General features: G+C 38.0%; 1 protein-coding gene across 1 annotated transcript in view; it reads left to right on the plus strand.

The window, feature by feature from the left end:
* The window catches only part of LOC309625460 (cell death regulator Aven-like), a 187029-nt gene that overhangs the window by 27675 nt on the left and 131772 nt on the right, over positions 1–27582 (plus strand). The window contains exon 2 of the mRNA XM_082385033.1: positions 12054–12231. Within this exon, the coding sequence (XP_082241159.1) occupies positions 12054–12231 (178 nt within the window). The remainder of the gene's footprint in view (positions 1–12053; positions 12232–27582) is intronic.

The raw sequence follows: 27582 nt of genomic DNA on the forward strand, positions 1-27582 counted from the left end.
TTCTCTTGTGTGGTTGGTAAGTTTTTGGAGTGGGTACGTGACCTGTTTCAACTGTATTTCATCTGTATACATATAATTGATTATGTATCAGTAAGGTCTTGTCTATCTTCCAGGGCTTTCTTGAAATTAAGATAATTGAATGAGAATGAGTTTTGAGAGATGCGAGATGGTGTCATTGATGCAGGGAAGGTAGTTTCACACATCAGAAGATGATTCTTGAATAATCAGTCTCTGGCTGGTTACATCTCTTCTGCTCGTTAAACAGTCTCATTAGTTTTCTCTGTTGGTAGTTAGGAGTTTTGAGCAGGACCTTCACAAAAGCTTTAGAAACTAAAAGACTAAAAACATTAGAGAGAATGATTTGTTTTACTAAGATTTTGCTCAGTGAAGAGACATATTTGCAAAAGCACTAAATTACGTCTCAGGCAGATTGTCATTCTGCCTCTGCCAGTAAGACCTTGGGCAAGTTCTTTTCTGAAGCTCATCTCATCTCATCTCCAAAGCCTCGGGGCTTAAACCAGATGATCTACAAAGATGCTTTAAGAGAAATACTGTTATTTCAACCAAATTTTCAATTTGTCTCCTTGGGTTGATTATTGTGGAACAAGTTTGTAAAGGTATTTATCGGTAAGAAATTCTGTTCTAAAGGTAGAAAATGACATTATCTAGTAGTAAAACGTGTTTTGAGGCGTGGAAAAGAGTAGATGACGTCATTAAAAAAATAAATTTATTGACTCTGTTGTGTGCATAGGGTAAAGTACAGCAGCATACAAAAGAACTGTATATGACTTTGTGATTCTTCGAAGTGCTGCTGGAATAAATGGTTGCCAGGTAACAGTTTTCAGTCCTGTCAGAATCTCTGAATAAGGCTTACTGAAATCACTTACCTTGGTAATTGGCATCTTATTAGAATTAATAGCTACGTGGTAACAGGGACATTGTATGAAAAATTAAGTGGTAAGTGTTTCAAAATAGCTAACTTCTTTGAGGAAGCTGCTTACTATTACTGAAACAAGGATGGGATCTCCATGCTGTTTAAAAGGCAGGTGGAGGCGGTTACTTTGTGTCTTTTCGTAGGGAGAGTCTAGCACTCCATTCTAGGCTCTGTGATGAATTGTTACCAGGTGGACTGGGGGTGAATTTGGGATGGGTGGGTGTGTTCGTAGTTGGTGAAGGGACACTTGGCAAATCATACACAGTATTTTGATAAGCCCAAGAGATTATTTACAAGACAGTGGTTCAGAACTCTGAACGTAAAGAAGAAAACAACCTTGCTTTTTTCTAAATACCTGTTGCTCACCAGAGGAGGGTATTCGCTAAGTATTTCAACTGTTTCTTCATTCTCCCGGACTCTGTAGCACACAAGCACCCAGAGACACTTGGGTCTAGCTCACAGTGGGTTCACAAGTTTGATGGAGAAAAGTTTGTTAGCTGGACCAAAAACTGGTAGAAATATTTTAGAAGAGATTCAGGTGCATTTTGCAGCTCTGGAGATAAATAGTGCTTGAGAGAACTTTTGACTGAAGTACAATATGAAAGAGAGGGGGACGGTTGTGAGCAAAGAGACTGCCTCATGCAAAGAATGAAGTAACAAGGAAATAAGTGACCGTGTGAGACAGATACCCACCAGAGTCCATCTCAGAAGCTAACTTTAATATAATGTTTATTAGGTAATTTTGAAACAATCTGTTGTGCTGATCTGATAGTGCTGTGAACTTCATTCTGATAAGGAACCTAGGAAGTAGAAAATTTTGCCCCGTTTTGTGTCCACAAAAGTGGTTACTGTTCGGATCGGGGGTGTATCGTCGGAAGGAAAGGTGCAGAGCCTGTGAGGAGCTAGGAGTGGAGATGAGCTGTATGGCCCCAGGCTCTTGATTCTGCTAACAAATGGTAATCAGTTCTTCATGCCTCATTTTTATCAGACTCTGAGCCAAAATAACACCAATGAGAAAGAGATAAAAGAACCTGGAGAAGGAAAGGGATGGCATGAAGGGCCCCATGAGCCGAGTCATTGAACAACCGCTTCATGGGTTGTTTTACCTTTTTTTTCTCTGTTCTCAGATTCTTTCCGCCTCACTTTTTTTTTTTTTTTTTTTTTTTTTTTATGTATTGACATCTCTGAGCAACACTGAGAGTGGACAGCTGTTCTTTTATATCCTTTGCCCCGAAAGACTGAGGGTAGAATTTCTAGTTACATACTTAAAACAGTGAAATTGTATTCTGATAAAACACTTCTGGATGCTGTGTGGGATTTATTGTAAAAATGTGCTTATCCTTAGTATCTTTGTCCTTACAATAACAGCTTTGTATGGGATTTGATCATGATCCTCGGTTGTTCCTGATATTCATGTGAAAGCAGTTTCCGGAACTTTTAAAAGGGAGACACAACCTAAGGTTGGCTTTTCAGATTTCATGGTTCTGGAGCCCCCTCTTATGTTATTTTGAAGTGTAAAAATACGGACATCTCACATCTGGTATATCCCTGCCTCCTCACCACCCCTACCCCCAAACCTGGACCTTCTTTTCCCTCCCTCCCTCCCTCCCTCCCCCCCTCCCCTGTTCTGCTCAACTGTGACTCTACCCCCAGCAGTTTCTCCAGAGTGGAGTCTTGTCCTGCAAAGGAGCTTTGCCCTGTTACTTTTGAGGGTTCATAAGGCCCTGGCTTACTCAGCCCCTTCAGGCTTTCCTGTGAAGGCCTTGTACACACCCACTACTGGAATACAAAGGACCCAACGTTCTTAGCCGCTGTTCTCGCCGGCCCTCTTCTAGTGAGCCCCTGTTGTTTATTTTGGGATGCTCAGGTCTACTCGGTGCTCCATTGCTCCCTCTGCTTCCTCTCACAGGTGCTGGTCCATGTGGGGCTTGTGGCTGCTGGTGATTGGTTTCTACCTGTTCACCTCTGTCACTTTGTGGCTGTACCTTGCCACCTAGGTTTTTGTGGATGTTTTCCGTGTGTTTTTGATTTTTCTGTCCTCGTGGTTGTGTGTGGACTTTATGGGGGGGTTTGGGAAGACTAAAAAACTGCTACTACTGCTACCATCTTCCTAGAATCCTCAAACATGTTTTTCTTTTTCACCCTTTCCCATGGTTGACCTCCCTGGGCTGTGCTTTGAACAGCTCTCATCCCTTAGTTAGAAGCGTGTTCTTTGCTAATTCTCCTTGAACCTGGGGACCGCCTTCCAGCAGGAGATAGCAGCTGTTTCCTTTACTAGAGTAATCTCAGGCCACGTGTTCACAGCTAGAGCTGAGGTATACTATTCCCTCAACCTTCTTGCCTTCCCTGAAGTGCAAGACTGGTCCTGCAAACGTCCCCCATCCCTCTCCTTCCTCCATTTCTGATGCTCTCTTTCTCCCATAGCGTCTTACGTGTTTTTCAAAGCACATATCACACTGCTTTAAGTGTGCGTTTGCTTCTCTGATTTCCCCACAGGACAGCGGTTCTTAAGGCTAGGGACCTTGTCTTGTGTTTTATATTCCCAGTGCCTGAGCTGCTGCTTGGCACTCAGCAACTAGTCAAGAAATGCTTGTTGAAGGAACACTCGCAAACGAGCAGTGCAAGGAACAAAAGCAGTCCTCTTCAGATATATTGTAAGATAGACAGAGGGAAAGAAAAGTGCCACTTAGGCTTGTATTTAAAGAAAAAATGTGTCCTGGTATGGAACTGTGAAGATGACTATTTTTATTTTTATTTTCAAAATTTCTGGTGGGGAGAGGGCAGCACTGGTCAAGCCACATCTACCAAGTCCATTTTGATTATAACCACTAAAAATGGTCATGGGGAATTTAAGAGATATAGAACAATCAGTGATAATGATTAAGGAATCAGAACTTTGTCATTATGAAGGAAGAAATGTGATTAATTTAGGTAGAGAACATAATCATAGACCCAGGTAGACTGGCCCAATATGATTTCTACATGATCTTGCTTGAGGGCAGAGGGTGGACCAGGGCTACCCAGGTTCCCTTTAGATTGATAATTCTTTACTAATTTAATTAAGTTCTCTCTGGTGACTTGAGGGTTTGGGGAGTGTCTTAAAGTTGGCCAGATAAACAACAGCTATTTAGTGGTCTGTGATTTTTCTTGAAAATGGAAGGTGATGACATTAAAACCTCAGTAACTAAGGAAACCAACCCTGTGCTGGTGGAGAAGTGAGGTGAAAATTTACCTGAGACAGAGTTGAAAGAAAATCTGGCCTATAGAGAAGAAACTAGTGGGGAGGGGGAAGAGGAGAGGGGCAAGATAGAGGTAGGGGTTTAAGAGGTACAAACCACTGTGTATAAAATAAATAAGCTACAAACAAGGATATGTTATACAGCACAGGGAATATAGCCAATATTGTACAATAACTATAAATGGATATAACCTTTAAAAATTGTGAATCACTATGTTGTACACCTTAAATTTTATAATATTGTACATCACTCTACTTCGAGTTAAGAAAAAGAAAATCTGATTTCCAGTGTTAAGCCCATGCAGTGTAATCCGTGGGAAGATGGGACAGAGGCAGGTGCACCTGAAGTACCATTTGCCTTCTTAGGAAGAGTAGACTGTCAATGGCTGTGGTGGAGGGGAATATGTTTTGTACACTGAGCTTTACCCAGGAATGCTTGGTCTACATGCACTCTTTATATGAAGGTTGATGATTTTTGTGTATGTAAAACCTTTTAGTCAAATGTTTTGATAAAGCAAGGTTCTTACTTGAAGGCCTCTTAGTTGCTTTTCTAGTTAACTTGTGTGACTTAGGAGCATAACCACAGCGAGAAGCAAATTGTCTCCCTTATAGTTGCACGTAGTGCCTTCTCTACTGGAAAAACTGTTGATGTTAATTCGTAGAATTTTACCAGGGAGTTGGGACTTACGTGGTGGATTAATTTGGTAGTTTTTAAACCTTTTTTAAGCCTGAATTCTTACATGGAGCTCAAGTTGTAAAGCAGATAAAGCGAAACTGATTCATTCTATTGCCACTCCCACCCTCCTTTCCATAAGGACTCCATAAAAGGACATACACAAAGTATAGTTTAAAATCACCAGTTGGGACGAATGGATAAATAAAATGTGGTATATACATACAATGGAATATTATTCAACAGTAAAAGGAATGAAGTACTGAGACACACTACAGCATGGATGAGCCTTGAGAACATTATGCTAAGTGAAAGAATTCAGTCATAAAAGTGATTGCATTTATAGGAAATGTCCAGAATAAGCACATCTATAGCGACAGAAAGTATGTTAGTGGTTTTCTAGGGCTTTCTAGAAAATGGAGAGTGACTACTAATGGGTACAGGCTTTTTGGGGTAATGAAAATGTTCTAAAATTGATTGTGGTGATTGTTACACAACGTTGTGAATATACTAAAAACTATTGAATTACATACTCTAAATGGGTGAATTGCATGGTATGTGAATTATACATCAATAAAGCTATTATTTGAAAATTTGAAAAAAAAATAAAATCACCAGTTGGCCCAATGAAAGTTACTGCAGTCTAATTTCCCAGACTGCCCTTAAATCATGGAAGCGATAAACTCTCAAGGTCTTAGGTGGGCTGCCAGCAAATGGTAATTGGCTTTCTTTGCCTCCTATTTTTAGGCAACACTGTGAAACAGTAACACAGGTGAGAAAGAAAGACTTGAGAAAGAAAGATGTAAGGACTGGGGTGAGTGAGGAGGCCTGTGGAGAAGTGTCACTGAACAGCTGCTTTGACGGTTGGGTTACCATTTTCTCTGTTCTCAGATGCCTCCACCCTCTCTTCTTTCCCGTATACTGTTCACAAGGAGGGACAAGAAAAGAGGCTGTATGTAATTCTCTTGCTAGAGAAACAGTTGAATTTGAATACAGTCTGGATCACTTTTTTTCCCATTCTTAATGGCCACAGTATTTTGGAGCTCAAATACTATGTATGTTGTTCTGGGCTCAATAGATAATTTATATATATGTGCCATGTATTTCATTTACTAATTTTTTCAAGTATGATCATGTTGTAATGTGTATTTTATTTAATACATAATGACAAATGGAAATGTCCTTCTTAGTACACCTGTATACTAGGTATATACAATATTTTTTATTCAATCATTTATTAAAATTTAGCTTCTTGAAATGATATATAAAAATTATTTTTGCTAGCACACTTTTCTAATACTGAAAGCTGTCATTGAACTCTTTAACCATGGTGGTGTGTGAATTTTTTTTTATTAAAAGCATAATTAAAAAAAATAGTGATACCCAACAAGGACCTACTGAATAGCACAGGGAACTATACTCAGTATTTTGTAATAACCTATCAGGGAAAAGAATCTGAAAAAAATAGATAAATATGTAGATATAACTGAATCACTTTGCTGTACATCTGAAACTAACACAACGTTGTAAATCAACTATACTTCAATAAAAAATAGTGACGTATCAGTTGCTGCTTATGGTCCAAATGATTATGTGAGATAAAAATAACCTTAATAGGGTTAAAAATATAAAAGTTGGCAACTAGATTATTAACTAATGATATATTTTAAAGCTTGATAACATTTAAAAATTTTATAGTAGGATGAATTAATATAATTTTCAAATTATACATAATGTAACATTTTTGGTTGGATATATTTGACATTATTACCTAATTACTGAAATCAGTTTCCAGTTACTTTCTGTAGGAGGGTTTCATATCTTTCTGTCCCACCTGTTCCCTTCTGTGGTATAATTACACTTTGTGAGAAACATACGAGTTTGTTGAAAAATGTGTGATTGACTATTCTCAACCTCCTTATTAGGTTCAAAGCAGGAAAGCCTTTTATACACCCATTTACTCCAGAAGAAAGTAGAACAGGGACCTTCAAAAGCTAGGTTCCTGAGTATAAAAGGCTTTAAATAGGATATGTTGTCTAACTGGTATGTATTAGTAACTTCCCAGATTTTACTGGTTTATCTGCAAGCTCTTAATGATAAAGATAATCTTTAAAGACTGTTGCTTTTTTGAAAGAAAAGGTAAGAGGATATTTAAAAAATAATGTTGCTCAAACATAATCTTCATAGGCTGGCCAGTTAAATTAAGCTGATTGCTAGTTAATGTAAATTATTGTTGTAAGTTAAATAGGACTACAGCTTCAGTGAGTAAAGATTTTTATTTGTTCTGCTGTGTGTATTGGTACCTTTTGTCTAGTTGTTCTAGCCATTATTGAAAATGAAGTGTTGAAGTTTCCAAATATTGTTGAACTATTTTTCCCTTCAATTCTGTCAGTTTTTGCTTCATATGTTACGGGGTTCTATCTTTAGGAGCATATGTTTAAATGTTTATAGTTGTTATCTTTCTGATAGATTGACCCTTTTATCCTTGTATAATGTCCATTTTTGTCTCTTATGACAGTTTTGCCTTGAAGTCTATTTTGTCTGATATTTGTATAGCCACTCTAGCTCTCTTTGGCGAACTGTTTTGCATAGAATATCTTTTTCCATCCTCTTCATTGTAATGATATTTTTATCTTTGAATTGAACATGTCTAGTGTAGACAGCATATAGTTGGATTTTTAAAAATCCATTCTGCTAGTCTCTGCCTTTTTGATTGAATTGTTTTGTTTAATCTATTCATATTTAATGTTATGATTGATACAGTTGGATATTTGTATCTGCATTTTACTTTCTGTTTTCCACATGTCTCATGTATATCATTCCTCTATTCCTCCTTTACTGCTTTCTTTTGCACCAAGTGAATACTTCTAATGTAACATTTTAATTCCTTTAATGATTTTTTTCACTTTTTTGGAGTTATTTCCTTAATGGTTGCTCTAGGGCTTACCATATACCTTTTAATTTATTGGAATCTGCATCAGATAAGTTAATTCCAATGAGATATAGAAACATTACTCCAATACACTCTAGTCCCCATTTCCCCTTCTTGTGGCATTGTTGTTATACGTATTACATCCATATGTTACAAAACCAGTAACACATTGTTATAATTATTACCTTATATAATTTTATATCTTTTAAAGAATATGAGAGAAGAAAGAAGAGTAAGCATATATTTATGGCTTTTGTTACAAGAGCCTTCTTATTTCCTATTTCTAGTTTTTTTCATTTGTTTTTGGGTATTCCCCACATAGTTATTTCCTTAGACTAATACAGTTTTGCTCCCACTCACCTCCTTTTTGCTGTTATTGGCAAATGTATTATTGGGTCTATAATGTATAGAAATATAATTATGCGCATATTGTTTTGTACAGTTGCTTTTAAAAACAGTTATTGGAAGAGAGGCTGTATCAGATATGATCTGCAAATATTTCTCCCATTCTGTAGGTTGCCTTTTCATTTTGTTGGTAGTTTCCCTTGCTGTGCAGAAACTTTTTAGTTTGATGTAGTCTCACTTGTTTATTTTTGCTTTTGTTGTCGAATCCAAAACCTCATTCCCAAGACCTATGTCAAGGAATTGACCGCCTGTGTTTCTTCCAGGAGTTTTATGGTTTCAGATCTTACATTGAAGTCTTTAATCCATTTTGAGTTAATTTTTGTATATGGGGTAAGTTAGGGGCCCAGTTTCATTCTTTTGAATGTGGCTCTCCAGTTTTCCCATCACCATTTAAAGAAGAGATTGTTTTTTTCCTCATTGTATATTCTTAGCTCCTTTGTCATAAATTAATTGACCATATATGCATGGGATTATTTCTGGGCTCTCTATTCTGTTCCATTGAGCTATGTGTCTGTTTTTAGGCCAATACCATACTGTTTTAATTGGTATAGCTTTGTAATGTAGTTTGAAATCAGGACGTGTTATGCCTCTAGCTTTGTTGTTCTTTTTCAAGATTGCTTTGGCTATTTGGGGTCTTTTGTGTTCCCTTACGAATTTTAGGATTGTTTGTCCTATTTCTGTGAAAAATGCCATTGGAATTTTGATAGGGATTGCACTGAATCTGTAGATTGCTTTGGGTAGTATGGACATTTTAACTATTAATTCTTCTAATCTGTAAACATGAACTAGCTTTCCATTTATTTGTACTGTCGATTTCTTTCATCAGTGTCTTATAGTTCACAGTATACACCAGACTACTTTCATAATGATGATGTTAACATAATAATGATGCCTTCCTATTTAGTTTTCACATTGCTTTCATCAGTATTTTCTTATTTGTTCTGTTCTTTCTCTCCATCATGGGACTATGCATATTTTATTTTTTGTCCCAGATTTTTGCAAGATGAACCAAACATAAAATCTCTAGGAGTTTTTAAGATACACCTTTCTCTAAGTTACATCAAATGTATTCTAAACTTTATTACTTCTACTACCCTCTTGTGATGGAGGCTAATGACGACTTTTCTTGTCTCCACTGTTGGGTGGAGGTAATGAGATTCTTGTTCAGTGATTCTTCTACGTTGGGGATTAGTGAGTCATTCAGCTGTGTGAGGCCCAGCCTATTATAAACAGTCTGTAAATATTAAATGAGGTGATGGCAGGGTCATTAATTCTATCTAGGTCTCCAGTCTTCCATTTCAGTGGTTATTTCTGTGTTAATACTTCCTCGGGTGTTTCAGATCATAATCCTTTCACATCGAGCTAATTATTTTGCTCAGGGTTACATTTTTGCCATGGCTATATCTGTGTTCGAAGTTTTTTACTAACTGGAGAAGACTCTCTGAACTCTGTTTACCCAGTGGGTCAGCAAAAGAATATTGGATTTTCTCAAATTAAACCCTGCAAGTATTTTTCAGCTGTAGTTCTATTCCCCAAATTCTCATCAGTTGCAAAGCTATTTTCTTTAGGATGTTCCTGGTATTTGTTATTTATATAGCAGATCTCATTCAGTCACATACCTTTAATCTGCCAGCATCTTATGGTTCTGAGAAGCTTGCAGGAATGGTAGGAAACCTCTAGGTTTCAGGCAGTCTCTGCAATTTCTAGAATATAATGTGGATTGCCATTTTTTGGGTGCTGTCAAGGAGGTTTATGATATTTGAGTGCTGAAAGTGATCTTGAAAGGTCAGTTACTCCATTGTTTCATGAAAACTTATAAAAATTCGATTCAGGTGAGGACTGTTGACTACTGTTAAATTTGTTAGGTGAGTGGTTGACGGGGAACTAGAAATTTGTAGTGGACCAAAATAACACTACACAGACAATTTCCTAGATGTAACAGGGGAAACATATCCATACAGTGGGTGGATCAGGCTTCATCATCCAAATTCATTGGTTAATCTTAGCTTTACTTATGTTGGCTTAGCCATTTATCATCTGTCATTTGATGTGATGTAACATAAGGTTCAGAGCACCATCTGTGATATATTTTAGCCAAAAAATACCTGACTCTATTGGGTGTTTAGATTAAAAAAATTTTTTTATCCACTCTTTCCTGTAAACTGATATACTAACACCACAAGGAAGCAGCCAGACAGAAGATTAGTCCTTTTGCATTCTACCTGTACTGGTCTCTTCAGTAAATCAATGTCATAAAAATAGAGATTGTATTAGATTCAAAGAGACTTAAGGGACAAGCACTGAGATACAACGCATGATCATGAGTTGGATACTGGCTTAGACAAACCAACTGTAAAGGAAATTTTTTTGGCCAGTCAGGGAAATTTGGAAATAGTCTGGATGTTATATGAAATGAAATTTACTGAAATGCAGAAGTGGAGAATATTGAGGAAAAACTGGTTACCAAAATAAAGTATATATAAATCTTTACATAGTAAAAGTTCTGGAAGTATATATACTAAGGTGTTAGTAGTGGTACTCCCAGGTGATGGGAATGTGGGGTTTTAATATTTTTACTTGTCTTTCCCTCCTAATTTTCTGCAATGTACATGCCTGTTTCTGTGTTAATAAAAACTTACTTTAAAAAAGTCTAACTCATCCTGTACAGATGGATTATTTTAATATATTTCACAAATTCTTTTCTTGGTAAGGATTTTATAATCTTTGGGATACTCCTTTGAATTGTATCTTTAGATTCTATATAAATCTTTTTTAAAATTTAATCTTTTATTGAAAATTTCAGACACATATTAAAATAGATAGAATAATATAATGAATTTCCATGTACTCATCATCCAGCTTCAGAAATGATCAATTATGCCCAGTTTATTTCATCTCTACCCACCATTCCTCTCCACCTATTACTTGGAAGCAAACCCACATGTCATATCTTTGCATCCATAAATAGTTCAATATTTATTTCTAAAAGATAAAAACATTAAAAAAATAATGGTATCACACCAAACAATAAGTAAATAAAATAACAATATTTCCTTAATATAAGAAAATATCTTGTTCACATTTCTTCAATAGTCTTATGTGATTTTGTCTAGTTATAGTGTTTGAATCAGAGTACAAATAAGTTCCCAACATTACAATGGTTAGGTGTCCATTAAGCTTTTTTTTTTAACATCTTTATTGGAGTATAATTGCTTTACAATGGTGTGTTAGTTTCTTATTAAGCTCTTTTAATCTATAGGTTTCTCCCTCCTCCCCCATCATTTATTTTCCCTTGCAATTTATTTATTGAAGAAACTAGACCCTTTATCTTTTGTAATTTCTCACATTCTGCATTTTTCTGCATGCCCTCTTAACATTTTAATGCCCAAGTCTGGAAACTGTTCTCTAGAATGCATCTGAGTAGGTTCCCATTTAAAGCTTATAAAATATACTTACGGAATGTGTTTGTAAAATCTGTAAGTTGGAAGAACTAATTTCCATCCTAAAGTCTTTTGAATTTAAGACTTTTATAGCCTTGATTATTTCAGTAAGAAGAAACCACTCTTGAACTAGGATTACATTGGGGGTAGATTTTAGTGATTCAGTTACACCGATTTTAGGTAGGATCTCATCAGATTTCGTTTTCACAGCTAAATGAAGAGTTTACGCTGAAAGTACATTCTGATATAATGGGGTTCTCTTGAAATATTATTTAATACTTGCGTAGAGCTTGGTTTATAAGATGTGCTCTTTATCTTGATACCTATGTACTCTTTTTTGTTTTGATTTGTTTTTAAAAATTTTTACTGCTAAGACTACTAAGGTTAAGATTTCCACTGCCTGCTTAACGATTTGTCTCTAATGATTGCAGGTCGAAGATGACAGTGATGCAGAGACCTATGGAGAAGAGAATGAAGAACAGGGAAACTATTCTAAAAGGAAAATAGTTTCTAACTGGGATCGATATCAAGATACTGAAAAAGAGGTCGATAATGAAAGTGGAGAATCACAGCGGGGGACAGATTTCAGTGTTCTCCTCAGCTCTGCAGGTATGAATTCCAGTTGCACGCGTACTGCTTAGTGCTATGAAAGTTGCATAGGCATCTGTGTTCCTTTTTAAATAGCATTTTAATAACTAGAAATTCATTGTTTGTTCTTTGGATTTTAAATTCAGGTAAAGGACAGTGTGTCTAATGGTTGGCAAGGAAAAAGTGACATTTCTTTCAGTGGAAATCTGGGTTTCCATGTACTGATGTAGAAAGACTTAAGTCCTGGTTGAAATGGATAAAAGGCTTTATAGGAATGAAAAATGCTAAACTATGCCCCTCTGAATTGGGTAGGCTGAGAAACAGAAGTGTTTTCTTTGATTTCAGAGGAATTAGTACTGAAGTTTATACAAAGCTTTACAAAGTTTCTAGCATATACGTTCTTTTTTCCTTTTACATATTAGTGGGTAGGCACATATTGGAGCCATATGTGTCTGAACACCGATACTTTTCTTTGTTGGTTTTGGACAGTCTTCTCTGTCAGCAAGGTGAGAAACTCATGCCTTCTTTGACCAGCTGTTTAAGATTGACTCTGTTGAGCAACGCACAGCAGTGTGAGGCCTGAGAGTAGTAACAGGAAATGGACCAGAGCTGGTTGTATAGAAGGCTATTCCCTACCAGTGTGTGGCATAAGAATTCAAAGGATAAATGGTGGATAGACTTTCGGTTTTCAGGAGTTACGGATGGGGAGTGGGTGGGAGGTGGATGTGCTTATAAAAGGGCAACACGAAGGATCATTGCGGTGCTGGTACCGATCAGTATCTTGATTGTGGTGGTGGACACACAAACTCTTATATACACACACATAAAAGTGAGTGCAAATAAAACAGGGGAAATCTAAATAAGATTGGTGGATTCTATCTATGTCAAATGTCATTTCCTGGTTGGGATATTATACTATAGTTGTGCAAAATGTTATCATTGGGGCCAACCGTGTAGGAGATCTTGCTGTATTATTTCTTATAACTATCTAAATTTACAATTACCTCAAAAAAGTTGCCAGGTTAAAAAAAATTTAAAGGATGAAGCTATGAGAAACAGAGAAATAAAGTGAAAGTAATATTTTCAGGTAGTTGGCTTTGAATTTCTTCTTCTCCCCGACTTTTATGTTGCTGTTGAGTTGTACCTATCTCTTTTCTCATCTGCCTGTATTTTTGAATGCCTGCACCAAACGAAGTATCATAAAGTGATGAATTGTCTTCCAAGTTACTAGAATAAACCCTTCGAGTAGGAAACGAAGAGGTAAGTGGAGACAGTTTTAGATTTGGGTAGGAGAGCAGATTCAGCCTGGGGTCATTATGTTTATGCCACGTAGCGTAACCCCCTTGTGTGGATGATGGCCTCCAACTCGTTGTTCAGGGACTGGTAGCTCATCTTTTTGTCACTCAGATGAGTGTTTCCCTCTTATTACCTGCATTTTGGCCAGTTATGGATTGATAAGCACTTTTATTCAAGATAGGAGAAGGATAAAATGTGGGCTGGTCAGTTTCAATTTTTATCAGCTGTTCCACTAAAAGATTTAGGGGGCAAATTGAAGTAGTGCATAAAATTAACATGTGGACTACCTACCAGTGGATTTAACTGAATCAATTGTGTAGTCAAGTTACTAGGACGGTATCTGGCAATAAAAGAGACTGCATAAATGTTTGAAAGCAATTCAGAATGCTAGTCTAATCCAACAGTTACGCACATTGGCTTATGATTTTGGTTATTTATTGTAGCGTTTTATTTATAACTTAAAGCCTGGCATGGTTTGGGTCTTATATGTATATTTTTCTTGTAGTCTGTCTTTGCTTACTGATTTCTTAAGCGGTTTGTTTATCGGTGATTAGTTTCTTGGGAGATGACAACTGTCACATCTTGATATGTGCTTACATTTCTTTCCCACTCTGCTGCTGACCTATCATTTTCTTTTCACTATAGCATAAGCCTGAGAAGAGCTGCCTTGCTTTCTTCCTCTATGGTGGGGTAGGCTATATTGGATTACTTTTGAGAAGTGGCGTTCATTCTGTGATCATAAAGTATTAAGAATGTCCTCTAGATAGGCTGACCATATTCCTTGGAATGATTGTGATTTTTTGTATACTGTCCTTATTTGTATAAATAAATATACAACCCAGAAAAAGTATCACTGACCATACTCCTTGGAATGATCCTGATTTTTTAGTATACTATCCTTGTTTGTATAAATAAATATACAACCCAGAAAAAACATCCTAGACGTGCACATCGTAAACTTCCCTAGATATTGCCAAAATGCTCTCCAAAGAGGAGATGAGGTGAACTTCCTAGTGTTCGCCGCCTTTGCCAATAAAGCACTGTTAGACTTTTAAAAAAAATTTTTATTGTGGCCAATTGATTGAGTGGTATCTAGTTGAGGTTCCTTCAATTATTGGAGCACCCACCATTTCCAGGTACCGTTTCAGAGGCTGAGCATACAGAAGTGAAACAGAACAGACACAAACACCTGCCTCGTGGAGTTGACATTCTAGAGGGTGGAGACACAGAATAAAGAAAAGGAAACTATGTAAGATGTCAAATGGATATAATTGCTTAGGGTAGAAATGAAGTGAGGAGGGGCCGTTACAGTTTTAGAAAGGTGGCCAGAGAAAGTCTTACCGATAAGATGACATTTGAATAAAAGACCTGAAGAAGGTGAGAGAGCAGGCATTGAGGATATCTGTGGGAATAGAGTTCCGGGCAGAGGCGGGAGCAAGTTCAAAGGCTTTGCGATAGGAGTAAAGGAAACAGCAGAGAGGCCAGCATGGCTGGAGCAAAGTGAGCAGGTAGGCGGTGAGGTCAGAGATGCGTCACATGGCCAGATCACCTGGAGGCTTGTAGACCATTATAAAGATGTTGGCTCTTACTCAGAGTGAAATGTGCAGCCACTGGCGGGTTTTGAAGAGAAGAGTGATATAGCTAACTCTTGTTTTAACGGGATCACTCTGGCTGCTAAGTCGGAATAACCTGAAGACTGGTGAGGGAGGGAGCAGGTAGACCAGTGAGGCTATTGAAATTCAGTTGTTCCTCGGTATTCATGGGGGTTTGGTTCCAGGACCCCCAGTGGATAACAACATCTGTGGATGCTTAAGTCCCTTACGTAAAATGGTGTAGTACAGCTAGTCCTCTGTTTCCGTGGGTTCTGGATCTGCAGATTTCTATCTGTGGTTGAATCCGCGGATGTGGAACCTGCAGATATGAAGGGCTGACTGCAATGCAGACAAGCACTGATGGTGGCTGGGGCTAGGGGTGGTAGCGGTGGAGGTGGTGAAACATGGTTGAGTTTCGGATCTATTTTGGAAGAACTGCAAATGGTAGGGTATAAGATCGGACTTGCAAATGTGGTGTATGAGATTAAAAGATGCACAAGGATGACGCCAAGATTGTGGCCTGCAGAGCTAGAAGAAGGGGTTTGACATTAAATGAGATGGATAAAACTATAGGAGGTGCTCAGTTTGCACGTGTTAAAATTGAGATGCCAGTTAGACACCTGTGTTAGTCAAAATCCTGTAGGAAATAGACAGTACAGTCAATATAATTATAAAGAAGTTTTAACGAAGGAATCATTTACAAAGTTACAGGTAGCATGTAGGGAAAGCACAAAGATAGTACAGCATTGGGAGGGCAGGTAAAGGCAGAGATGTTACCACCCCTGTTACTAGAACTCTGAAGGAGAGCTTCATGTGAGAAGTTTGCCTTGAGAGGATGAATCGCCTTTGGTCTAAAGATGTAGCCAGCAAAGGTGACTCTCCAGGGAGAGGGACAGGGGAAGAAGTGCTCTGGTCTTAGACTCCTTTTTTCCTCCATTCTCCTGCCAGGGCTCCCCATAAGCCTAACCTACTGGAAGTCAGAAGGCAAGGGAAGCCTGAAGCTGTGATCCATGTAGATCAACCTCCTAGGGCAGAACAGAGAGGGGACGGGTGGAGAGTGAATCTGGAGTGGTAACTGCAAGAGACCCAGCACAACATCCAACAGGAAATATTGGAAATATCGGAAATATCAAGCATGTTGTTGGATAAAGGTATCTGGGGTTCGGGACCCGGGTTTGGACAGGAGATATACATTTGGGTGATGCCAGATGGTGTTTAAAGTTATGAGAATGCATGAGATGACCAAGGGAGTTATTGACTAGAAAAGTACTGAGCCCTGGGTACCACAGTGTCTAGAGGTTAGGGAAATGAGAAAAGAACCAGCAAAGGAGAATGAAGAAGGAATGAAGGAGTGTTTCCAGGAAGAAAGAGGGATTTGTGTCAAACACAGCTGATGAGAGCCAAGAATTGACAGTTGAATTTAACAACAGAAGGTTACTGGTGATCTTAGCAACAGCAGTTTTGTTGGAGTGGTGGGATAAATTCTTTCTTGGATTCAAAAAGAATATGGAAGGAGAGACATTTGAGACAAAGTATAAACAACTATTAATATTGAGGAATTTTGTTTATAAAGGGAAGGAGAATAATGGGCTGGTGGAGGAAGTGTGTCAAAACATATTTTTTAAACATGGGAGAAGTAATTGCATGTTTATTTGTTGATAGAAAGATCCAGAAAAGAGGTCAAAAATAATGTGAGAAGAGGTGAGAATTACTGGATCTGTGTTCTTTGGTCCACATGAGGTGATGGAATCGTTTGTACAGATGGAGCAATTGCCCACTGCCAGGGGCTGGGGCAGTTTTTCAACTGTAATTGGAGGAAACCCAGAATATTTGGGCATAGGTATAGGTAGGTGGGTAGATGTGATGGGGGCTTGAGGAAGTTCTCTTCTGGTTGCTTCTGTTTTCTTAGTGAAATGAGAAAGCTGTCAGAGTCAGGGAGGAGGTGCTGGAAATGTGAGGAGAGAGTAGAAGATAAATAGTTATCTATAGAAAACAAACTCATGGTTGCCAAAGGGGAAGGGAGGGGGATAAATTAGGAGTATGGGATTAACAAGTACAAACTACTATACATAAGATAGATAAGCAACAAGGATTTACTGTATAGCACAGGGAACTAGATTCTGTATCTTATAATAACCTATAATGAAAAATAGTCTGAAAAAATATATAACTGAATCCCTTTGCATACCTGAAACTAACATAATATTGTAAATCAACTACATTTCAATAATAAAAAAATACTAAAAAAGAAAGAAACAGCTGTCTAGATAGTGGGAAATTGACTGAAATAGGAAAATGTGGTTTGGTTGCTGGGTGCTAATGGACGCCCACAGGAGGTTGATGGTCATGAATTTAAGGTGAGAAAAGGCATGTTTTTCCCCCATTCACATTCTGCTGTATGGGTGCAGGTATGGAGGGATGGAGAGTAGGATTTAATCATGATTATATTGTTGTTCAGCCAAGCAAATGCAATGAAGTGAGAAACAGAAAAGGGGTGATTAGAATGATTGCCATTGCATTCAGGCTGGGTAAAGAGAGACGTGCAGGCATGAGAGAGGTGAGGGGCAGAGGAAAGATAGTGGGATCAGTGGACTGTAGATTTCTCTGTGCAGAAGGATTGTTGACCTCCTTGAAGGGGTATGAGTCGGAAAGGGGGGAAGTGGTGGCCATAGAGTGGAGCATTTCAAGTTTGGGTTTAGTGGGGCAGAGGTTGTAAATGATGATAATGATATACTCTAGTATAAAAGCGTGAGTGAGTGGCTCTGAGCTGGCGTGGAGGGCTGGGTTGCTGCATTTCCTTGGCTAACTGTTGAGGCTGAGCATCTTTTTTTGCTGTGCTAGCTTGCTTCTATGAACTGCCTGCACACATTCTTTGACCATTTGGCTTGTTTGTTTCTTATTGACATATATTTTTAATATATTCTTGACATATTTTTAATATATTCTTGATACTTATCTTTTGATGTTTATTTTCACAGATATCTTCTATTATGGGATTTTCTCTTACTTTTGTAATGGTATCTTTTGGTGCATGGTTTTATGTTTTAATGTAATTGAATTTATCAACTTTCTGTCTTACAGTATGTGTTGTTTTGTGCCTTGTTTGGGAAGTCCATCTTTCCCTCAAGATCACAAAGATGTTCTCTGGAATTTTCTCTTAAAAATTCAAGTTTTGCTTTGTTTTCTGAAGCATGTTAAATTTTATCAGTTGCTACATTCTTTCACAAACTTTAAAAAAAAACCTTATTGAGGTATTATTGACATATAAAAAGCTGTTCATATTTAACATATACAACTTGATGAGTTTGGGGATTAAGTTTGTACCTGTGAAATAGTCGCGGCCATAGAATGTCCATCAGCCCCCCAAATTTCCTCCCATCTGCTTTATCTTATTATTAGTTTTGGTGGTAAGAACACTTAAGATCTACCCTCTTAGCAAATTTTAGGTATACAATACAGTCTTGTTAGCTACAGGTACTCTGCTGTGTAGTAGATCTCTACCGCTTACCTATCTTGTATAACTGAAACTTTTACGACCATTTTTAGATTAGTTGATTTTCAGTTTGGCTTTATGGAAAGTCACAGGCCTCTAAGTAGAACAGATCTGGATTTGAATCCTATTCTATCATGTTTCTGTCTAATCTTAGGCAATGCTATTTCTCTCAGTAGGAAGTGCAGGAATAGTAGGAAGTAACAGTGTTTGATTTGATGATGTCAGCATCTTATCCCAAATTTACCACTGATTTTAGTTCTGCTTGATGTGTAACCAAGGTGCCTAGATTTAGTATTTATCTGAAATTTTTTGTTGATAGAAGCTTAGTTAACTGTGTTCAGTAAAATAAAGTCCAATTTCTTTTTTTCCTTGAATGTTAGACATAATAGCACTGGTTGCCAACAGAATTTATATATCTTTGTTTTCCTGAGAAATTAAAAGTTATCCTTGGGTATGATATAACTGACTTATTGATTCTATTTCTTGAATAATCAGTGGTGGTGGTCTGAGTTACTAAACATTTAAAAGTTGGTGGCCTTAAGTTAAGTGATAAAACAGTCTTTTCCCCTTTCCAGCGCTTTGTTCCCTATAGTTATTAATCTGCTTTTCTCCCCCATCTCGGTGTCTGCCACGTGTCATGAAGAATCACCATTGCCATCGCAGTGTGTCATCCAGGCTTGGTTTCTCAGTCTATGCTTTGGACTGTTCTTTAGACATTATTTCCTATTCCAGAATTAGCTGTGCTTTGCATACACCTCTGGTCCAGTTCTCAACTGCCATTTTGAAGGCAGACCTTTTGCTAAGAATATACCTAGCTTAATGGGGTGTTCTTCTCCTAGTAGGATTTCCATTACAGTTGTGAATTTTTGTAGACCATGAATGAATTCAGAGAGTGAATTTCTATTTTGTACACGGTTGGTGTATATGTACGTTGGTATATTAACTTTGGAAAGCAGTTTGTCATTTTCCAGTAAAGTTGACACTCCAGTACTTCCAACCTTGGGAGATACTCTAGAGAAATCCTAGCACGTGTGTATCAGGAGACATGTGCATGAATGTGCATAGCTGTATTGTTCAGAAGAGTCACAAATGGAAGCAACTCAAATGCCCATTAACAGTGGGATGAGTACATAAATATTGTAAGTGGATGAATCTCTGAAACCTTATGTGAATACCTCCAAAATACCTCAGTATGATTCTATTCATAGAAAGTTCAAACACAACAAAAAGTAAACTGTGTTATTTAGGGATGCATGTTTAAATGGTAAAATGAAAATCAAGGACATGATTATTACAAAAATCAGGGCTGCAGTCACCTCCAGTGGAGAGATGAGGGGAAATGATTGGGGAGGGCGCATAGTAGGTGTGCGTTGGGGGTGGTAGGGAGGCTTCTGTGGCATCGGCGGTATTCTGTTTCTTGATCTGGATAATGGTTCCTTGTGTTTGTTTAATAATTCTTTAAGTTGTCTATATCTATTGCCTATTCTTTATGTATCTCTCTATACAAGGGGAAAAAAAAGTGTAAAAGTGGACTTCTCATGGTAGAATTTGTTACTACCATAGACCATGGGAAACATTTTGGGAGAAGCAGCCCTTTTCAGCACCTTCAACCTGTGTCTTCAACATGCAGGTGCTTTCTGCTTTGTTTGAGTTTCTGGCCAGGGGCAGTGGCATCTCATTTTTATAAATGGAGGATATGGGAAGGGTACTAGTTTGCTTGAAGTCCTTTTTCTGGTAGGATTGGGAGTCTTCAGACATCTGTTTAGTACTCTTTCTGGAAGCCTTCAGCTTATAGCTAATCATGCCTTCAGCTTTTCTTTTTGAACAGTATTCTTACAGTTCTAGGTTATGTTTCCAAACCTTTGAAAATGGTACCGTACTCTCACATTCAGGCATAAAAACTTCGATCTTTAAGCATTTTTTCTGCCTCCTACGTTTTTTTCAAATGGTGAGTTACTGAAACCATGCCATATGCTTTCTTTTCTTCTTTCAGATGTCACAGCTAACCAGAGTTAGACAAATGTTTCCAGTGTGAGCAGGATGCACTGGGGCAACGTTGAAGATAAACATGAGGCAAACAGTCTTTTACGTGCAAGTCTATAAGCTGTTTATTTTAAGTGGAACAAATAAAAATGATTAGACTACAGTTTGGTCAGCATAGTTTTCTAGGCATATTTTCATTTAAAGCTGTTACAGGAAAAGCCCATCTATCCTATAGATGGGATGCTAACTGATTCGTGAATCATCGAATAAAGCCAATTAGACCTTCCAAAAAAAGCTACTATATATCTTCCTCAGTGTAATTTTATGAAAAGTTGATTTTGGGGGGAGATTTTCATTCTAATATTAGATTTTCTTGCCTCTGCATCCTTTTGCCAGCAATTAGACTGAAAGGGAAAAGAAGGCTGTCACTCTAGCAGCCTATATTTTTTCATTAAACTTTGAACCTTTTTTCCCATGAAGCAGCGGGACAGTTGAGTTGTATTTGCCCTCCTTGATTCAGTTCTTTTGTTTTTTTCTTTTTATTTGATATGTATTTTATTAGTTTTTGCTAATATATTCTTATATTACAAAGGCAATTTAGTGGAAAAACATTCCCTTTGATATTGGAATCATTTGAAATAACACAAGCAGAACTATCCATTAAAAAAATCTTTATTTGAACAACAACAACAAAAAGACAGGTTAAAGCACACACACAGGTTAAAGCACACACACACACACACACACACACACAAACAAATCTTTCCTTTCTTACAGCTGGACATTGAAGTGGGTCTAATTTGATTTTCTTTTTTTCAAACCTCCAAAGATAGAAGCAGCTGAATACCTAGAAATTTGTTTGCTACCCTACTGGTCTCCTGCACCATTGTGTTTTCTACTGTTTTGATGAAGACTCTTTGGCTACTTTTACTCGTCCATCTGCTTCATGTTTATCATCACTGTCAATTTTCATTTTCTTGCTCTGAAACTGTAGTTTTCCTTAAACAGACCCAGCCTAGGCAGCTTTAATTCCTTCTCCTTTTCCTTAAATCTGTGACCTTTTGATTTCCATTTGTTGAGGGATTCTGGTTGATCCACCACGATTTTTTTCAGGGCTGTGTTTTATCTCTCCTGGTACTCCCCACCTCTCTTCTTTGTTCTCTAATTGGAGGTTACCATTATTGGCTTCTTCGGCTATATCTAGTGCTGCTTTAGCTTTCTCATGAAATAGAATTATTTCTCTCTTTTGCACCTTTGATGAAATCTATCCACTTTATTTCCCCACAATTTGAGGAAAGGAAGTGTAGATCTTCTCTACAGGTCGGATCATCTAAGTCATCCAAAAAACTCAGCAAAAACCTAATCTTTTCTTCTAGAGATTTCATTTCAGCATTTATAGCACTGCTGTTTTTCTTCTTGTTTAGCTCTCAGTTTAGCTTATACTTTATTTTGCCTTCTCTCTCTCTCTCTTTTATTTTTTTGCAAATTAATCTTTCTCGAAAAGTATTAGAGAGTCTGTCTTTATGCTTTTGGTCAGGGGTCTCTGTTTCTCATTTGAATATTTTGTGCTTGACCTTTATCTTCTAATCTTTCTTTTGTCACCAAGGGTTGTACCAGTTGAGAAGCCTTTTACATAAATGGATCTGTTTTTACATCATTTTTTATGGTCATCAGTCATCAGACATTTTATACTCATCAGAGAGAGTTTTGCATGGAGAGCTTCTGATTTTCGCTTTATCTTTATTTATTTTCATGGGTTTTGACTTTGATTTTCTTACTACTTCTATTAAAGTCTGAGGGATTTTAACCTGTTGAATTATATTATCTCCAGAGGTACCCAGCTTTCATCCAGTTTGATCTGTTCCCTAAAAAATTTGTCTTATGGCAAATTATAGTCAAATAACACTTGGTTCGATGACTGATTTGGGTCCCAGAGCAGCCATTTTTTCACCACCACCATTTTTGGCTGTTGTTGCCATCTTCCTGAGCCCAGTCCTTCAGAGCTGAGCCGCAGTGACTGAAATGTCTCAAGTTCATTTTATGAACTGAATGTTTATTTAGACTATTAGATAATTTAGATTATTCTTACTAGAACTTTTCCTGAGAGAACATTATTGAATCTTTTTGGATTTGACTTGTATTCCAGATACTGTTCTGGTTGATAAATGTCTAACTGGCTACATCATCAAATCTGCATGTTACATTCTAACAGCATCTAGCATATTCCTCTCAACTCTGCTGTCTACCCTCTCAGTCTCTTTATTCATGTGGACTCATACTTCGCTTTAAAAAATTACCCTCATTTAAAAGAGGGTTTTGGGAAGCAGAGCAAATAAATGCTCATGATCAATGTCATATTTAAGTGGAAGTTGATAAGTTCTCTTTACTTGCTCTAGAAAGAGACAATAAAAGAGTTATTTTGGTAAAGCCTTTAATGAAGGTCAGGGTAGAACCTCTTCTAATATGAATAGCATGGAACATGAATTTAAAGGCTATGAAAAGGGCAGACATAACCATAGGATTGTGATAACAAAGTCGTCTATTTCAGTAAGTGTACCCAAAGTGTTGTATGTGTGTTTTGGTTGTAGAATGGAAGGTGCATTGGATTGATGGATGTCAGCTGAACTGTCTTGGTTCTGGTTGTCACTAACTACGTGCCCTTGAGGGAGTAAAACTCTCGGAACTTCCTTTTTTATTTTTTTAAACTGTAAAAAATAATACCTGCCTTGCTTTAATACAGGATGGTTGTAGGGATCATGTAGAACTATTAAATAAACTATAAAGTGCTGTAAAAAGTTAATTATTTTATAGGCAAAGACAAGCAAACTGTTGGGGTAGATACACAGTGTAAGTGTGACAATTGAGAAAATCTAGTGGTATTTAAAATTATGCCATTAACATGGGGCCATCATTAAAGTAACAGCATAATACTGACATATATAATTAGAATATAAAACACCATGACCATTAACTCGTTTTCTCTTATGGGATTTGTTGACCTCTTTCAATCTCTACAACTACAGAGGTGACACAGGGAACTTGAAAGATGATTAAAAATGGGAAAAATTGGATCTGTGATGAAATGTTTATGATGCTAAGGAAAAGAAGTCTGAGAAGTGATTTAATAATTATGTCATATGTGTTCCAGGCCCTAAAGACAATGGAAAAAACCAAATGGGCTCAAGTAAAATGCAAGGGAAATAGATTAGATATTCATGTACATTTTGTACATGAGATGTTAACTGGGCATCTAAGGGAGAGTTGGGGAATCATCCTAATTGGAAATCTTTCAGAATAGATATGGTCTCATTTGACTGGAATGGATCCAACAATTGTCCTTCCTGTGGCACAGGGACAGGCAAGGTGATTTATCAAGGAATTTAATTTTATTATTTATTTGTTTGGCTGTGCCTCTCGGCTTGCAGGATCTCAGTTCCCCTACCAGGGGTTGAACCGGGCCACGGCAGTGAAAGCGCCGAATCCTAACCATTAGGCCACAAGGGAACTTCCAGGGAACTTTTTTTAAAATCCTATAATTCTGTTCTCCTGGCTTCTTTAAATTTTGCAATGATTCTATAGCATTTTACTCAAGTGCATTAAGTTAACACTTCCAGTGTTCTCAGAAGGGTTAGGCTTAAAATAAATAAGTAAAGGGTGTGTGTGTAAATGGATCCCTGTGGCCATTAGTGACCCTGTGACAGCAAATGACCTTAAGCTAACAAGCTGATGGCAATAAGTACTGCCATTTCCTGAATACCTACCAGGTGCAGGATGTAGGCTTTTTTCTATATCATTGATTCGGAACGGTAACTACAGGGTAGATTTCATTATCTCTACATGTGTTGAAATTAAGCCTTAAAAACAATGTTAAATAATATATGCAACATTCACACGTCTAATATGCAGCAGAATAAGGATTCAAACTTAAGTATGCCTGGCTTCAGAGTTGGTATCTTTCCCATTTGACACTATCCATTAAAGTCTACATGTACAACATTATCTAAGATACACATTCTCTTGTATGTCTGTCTCTGCAAAAGGAAGCTTTATTGTTGACACTGGGTCTGCATCTTGGGAGAGGGTTTGTGATTGGTTAAGAAGCTGCCATGGGGCTGGAGGCAGAAGTCCAGAGGCCAGGGAGCTTGCAGCAAGGCCTTAGAAGGTGCCGCCCCTGGAGGCTTCTAGCCATGCTTACGGCTGAGCGGTTTCAAAGAGGCCTCACCCAGCCCTGCCTCAGGCTGGCCCGAGGAGGTTGCTCAGGTGGTTGTCCTTCTTGATGAATTTCACCTCGTTGTCCAGGAAGTGTTTCTCCAGGAAGTCAAAGAGATGGGAGTCTCTGTGGGCAGAACCCAGGGCATGCAGCTTCAGCAGGACCCGGTTCAGGGTTTCCTCTAGGGCCAGGGCCCCTTCCTTGCCACCCAGACTGTGACCTCACTCATCCTGAGGCCGCTTCTTCATGTCCTGGACGAGGACTCAGCTGCAGCCCTGCTTCTGGATCTTCTAGAGATGTTTGGTGCCCTTGCATTTTTCCGGCAGCTCATCGCCAGCGACACTTTTGCAGCTGGAATGGAAGCCCAGAGAGAGGGAGGTATAGGAAGCCCACAGATGCAGGTTGATCAGGTGGGTGATAGCAGCTTTGACCTTGGTGGAAAAATTCTGCTGGATCTGGGAGCTCATGGTTGATTGGCAACAAGGAGCTAAGCACAAAATCTGGGTTAACTGTCGTGGGAAGCAAAAGATGGCAAGATGTCCTGGAGGCTGCAGCTGGAGAGGGGGTTTGAGGGGTGATCAAGAGGCTGGAGTAAGGGGGCAAATCTTGGGTCTGTTCCACCTAACACTGCTGAGGCAAGAGACAGGTCCGAGGACTGCCTGGTGCTGTTGATTCTTTTGGTTAAAAAAAAAAGCCAATATCAAATGAATTTGATGGAAAAAAACTCAAATATATATTTTCCATCTGAAAGGTGACATTAACTCAAAAGATTAAAACCCATACAGGATACTGCGTTGTATATTCTTAGTGTACTGTCATACTTGAAGGGAGTGGAAGGAATACCTTCGCATGATTTGTTATGTGAATACTACATCTGTCTCAGCATTTTCAATTAACCTAAGAATGGAACTGATGCTAATGAAATATCGATATATACTGCTTAATTTAGTGACGGAGTGTGGTGTACATTCCCCACATAGCTTTTCATAATCTGTGGTGGGAATTCCTCTTGGCAATTAAATCTGTATCTTACGTGTTTCACTGGCACTTGTGGAAGGGACTTAATAGTCACGTGGTCATTATCTATTATCCCTTAAATATTGCATCCTGTGTATTGTACATAGAGGGAGATGTTTCATTGTTGATGACACTGCTAGTCTCTTAAAATCATGAAGTTTGAGAAAGTTTGTTTTCTTCATCTATTCATCTGTCATTTACTAACTAAGTAGATAATTTATGTGGTTTTAATATTTACCTTGAGAATTCTGTGACAGTAGAGTTTTCTGCCTTGTTTTTATAGAGTTTAGTCTTTATGAAATTTTATAGTGAAATTTGAGGTTATCATTAATAACTTTGGATAACCAAAATTAGTAGAATTCTCAGTTTGTTGTCATGAATTTCTACCTCCATGGTGGGAATGCAGCGGGAATCACATCTGTCAGAGAGACAATCAGGCACCCGGGCTTTCTGGCATCTCCTGTTTAGAAAATTATAGAAACTTTCAGTTTTAGAGATAGAAGAATCCTTGGAGGTAATTTTTTCATTATCTTTTATTTCCTTTCTTGAGTTTCTATTTTTGAACATTTTCTAGAAATTAAGAGAATGAAGCTTAAGGAGATTAAGTGACTGTGTCCATGGTCTTGATATTGAGCAGCTGTCTTTGGCTTCAAACTCAGGATTTCTAACTTGTAGTCATTCATTTAGCAAACACTTAACAAGTGTCTGCACTGTGTCCCATGTCATGCCAGGTGTTAAGGGTACAGAAATGCCTAAAACATTCCCTGTGATTGAGATTATTGTTGGACCCTCCTACACTGTTGGTGGGAATGTAAATTGATACAGCCACTATGGAGAACAGTATGAAGGTTCCTCAAAAAACTAAAAATAGAACTACCATATGATCCAGCAATCCCACTCCTGGGCATATACTGGGAGAAAACCATAATTCAAAAAGACACATGCACCCCAGTGTTCATTGTAGCACTATTTACAATAGCCAGAACATGGAAGCAACCTAAATGTCCATCAGCAGAGGAATGGATAAAGAAGATGTGGTACATATATGCAGTGGAATATTACTCAGCCATAAAAAGGAACGAAATAGTGCCATTTGCAGAAATGTGGGTAGACCTAGAGACTTTCATACAGAGTGAAGTAAGTCAGATAGAGAAAAACAAATATTGGATAATATCGCTTATATGTGGAATCTAGAAAAATGGTACAGGTGAACTTATTTGCAAAGCAGAAACAGACACAGATGTAGAGAACAAACTTATGGACACCAAGGGGGGAAGGTGGGTGGCATGAATTGGGAGATTGGGATTGACATATATACACTACTATGTATAAAATAGACAACTAATGAGAACCGACTGTATAGCACAGGGAACTCTACTCAGTGCTCTGTGGTGACCTAAAGGGGAAGGAAATCTAAAAAAGAGGGGATATATGTATATGTATAACTGATTCACTTTGCTGTACATCAGAAACTAACACAACATGGTAAAGCAACTATATTCCAATAAAACTTAATTAAAAAAAAAAAAGATGATTGTTGGGAGAGGCAACAGGGGTCCTGAGCATTCCTGCATGTTCCTGTTGGACAAGCCAAGAATGTGGGACCCTGACCGCTCTCTCTACCTGAGGCAACAAGCAACCGTGAGGGATGAGGTAACATCTCCCCCAGGCAAAGGTCAGGCTTGCTTCCACTTACTGTAAGAGCAGTGAGTCTCCTAAGCTTAGTGTTCCTTTCCTGTAACATGACCGGTAGCATGTAGAGGATTCCATGATGGGCTCTT

Source organism: Balaenoptera borealis, assembly GCF_965194805.1.
Source record: "Balaenoptera borealis genome assembly, chromosome: 3".
In the NCBI taxonomy this organism is placed as follows: Eukaryota; Metazoa; Chordata; class Mammalia; order Artiodactyla; family Balaenopteridae; genus Balaenoptera; species Balaenoptera borealis.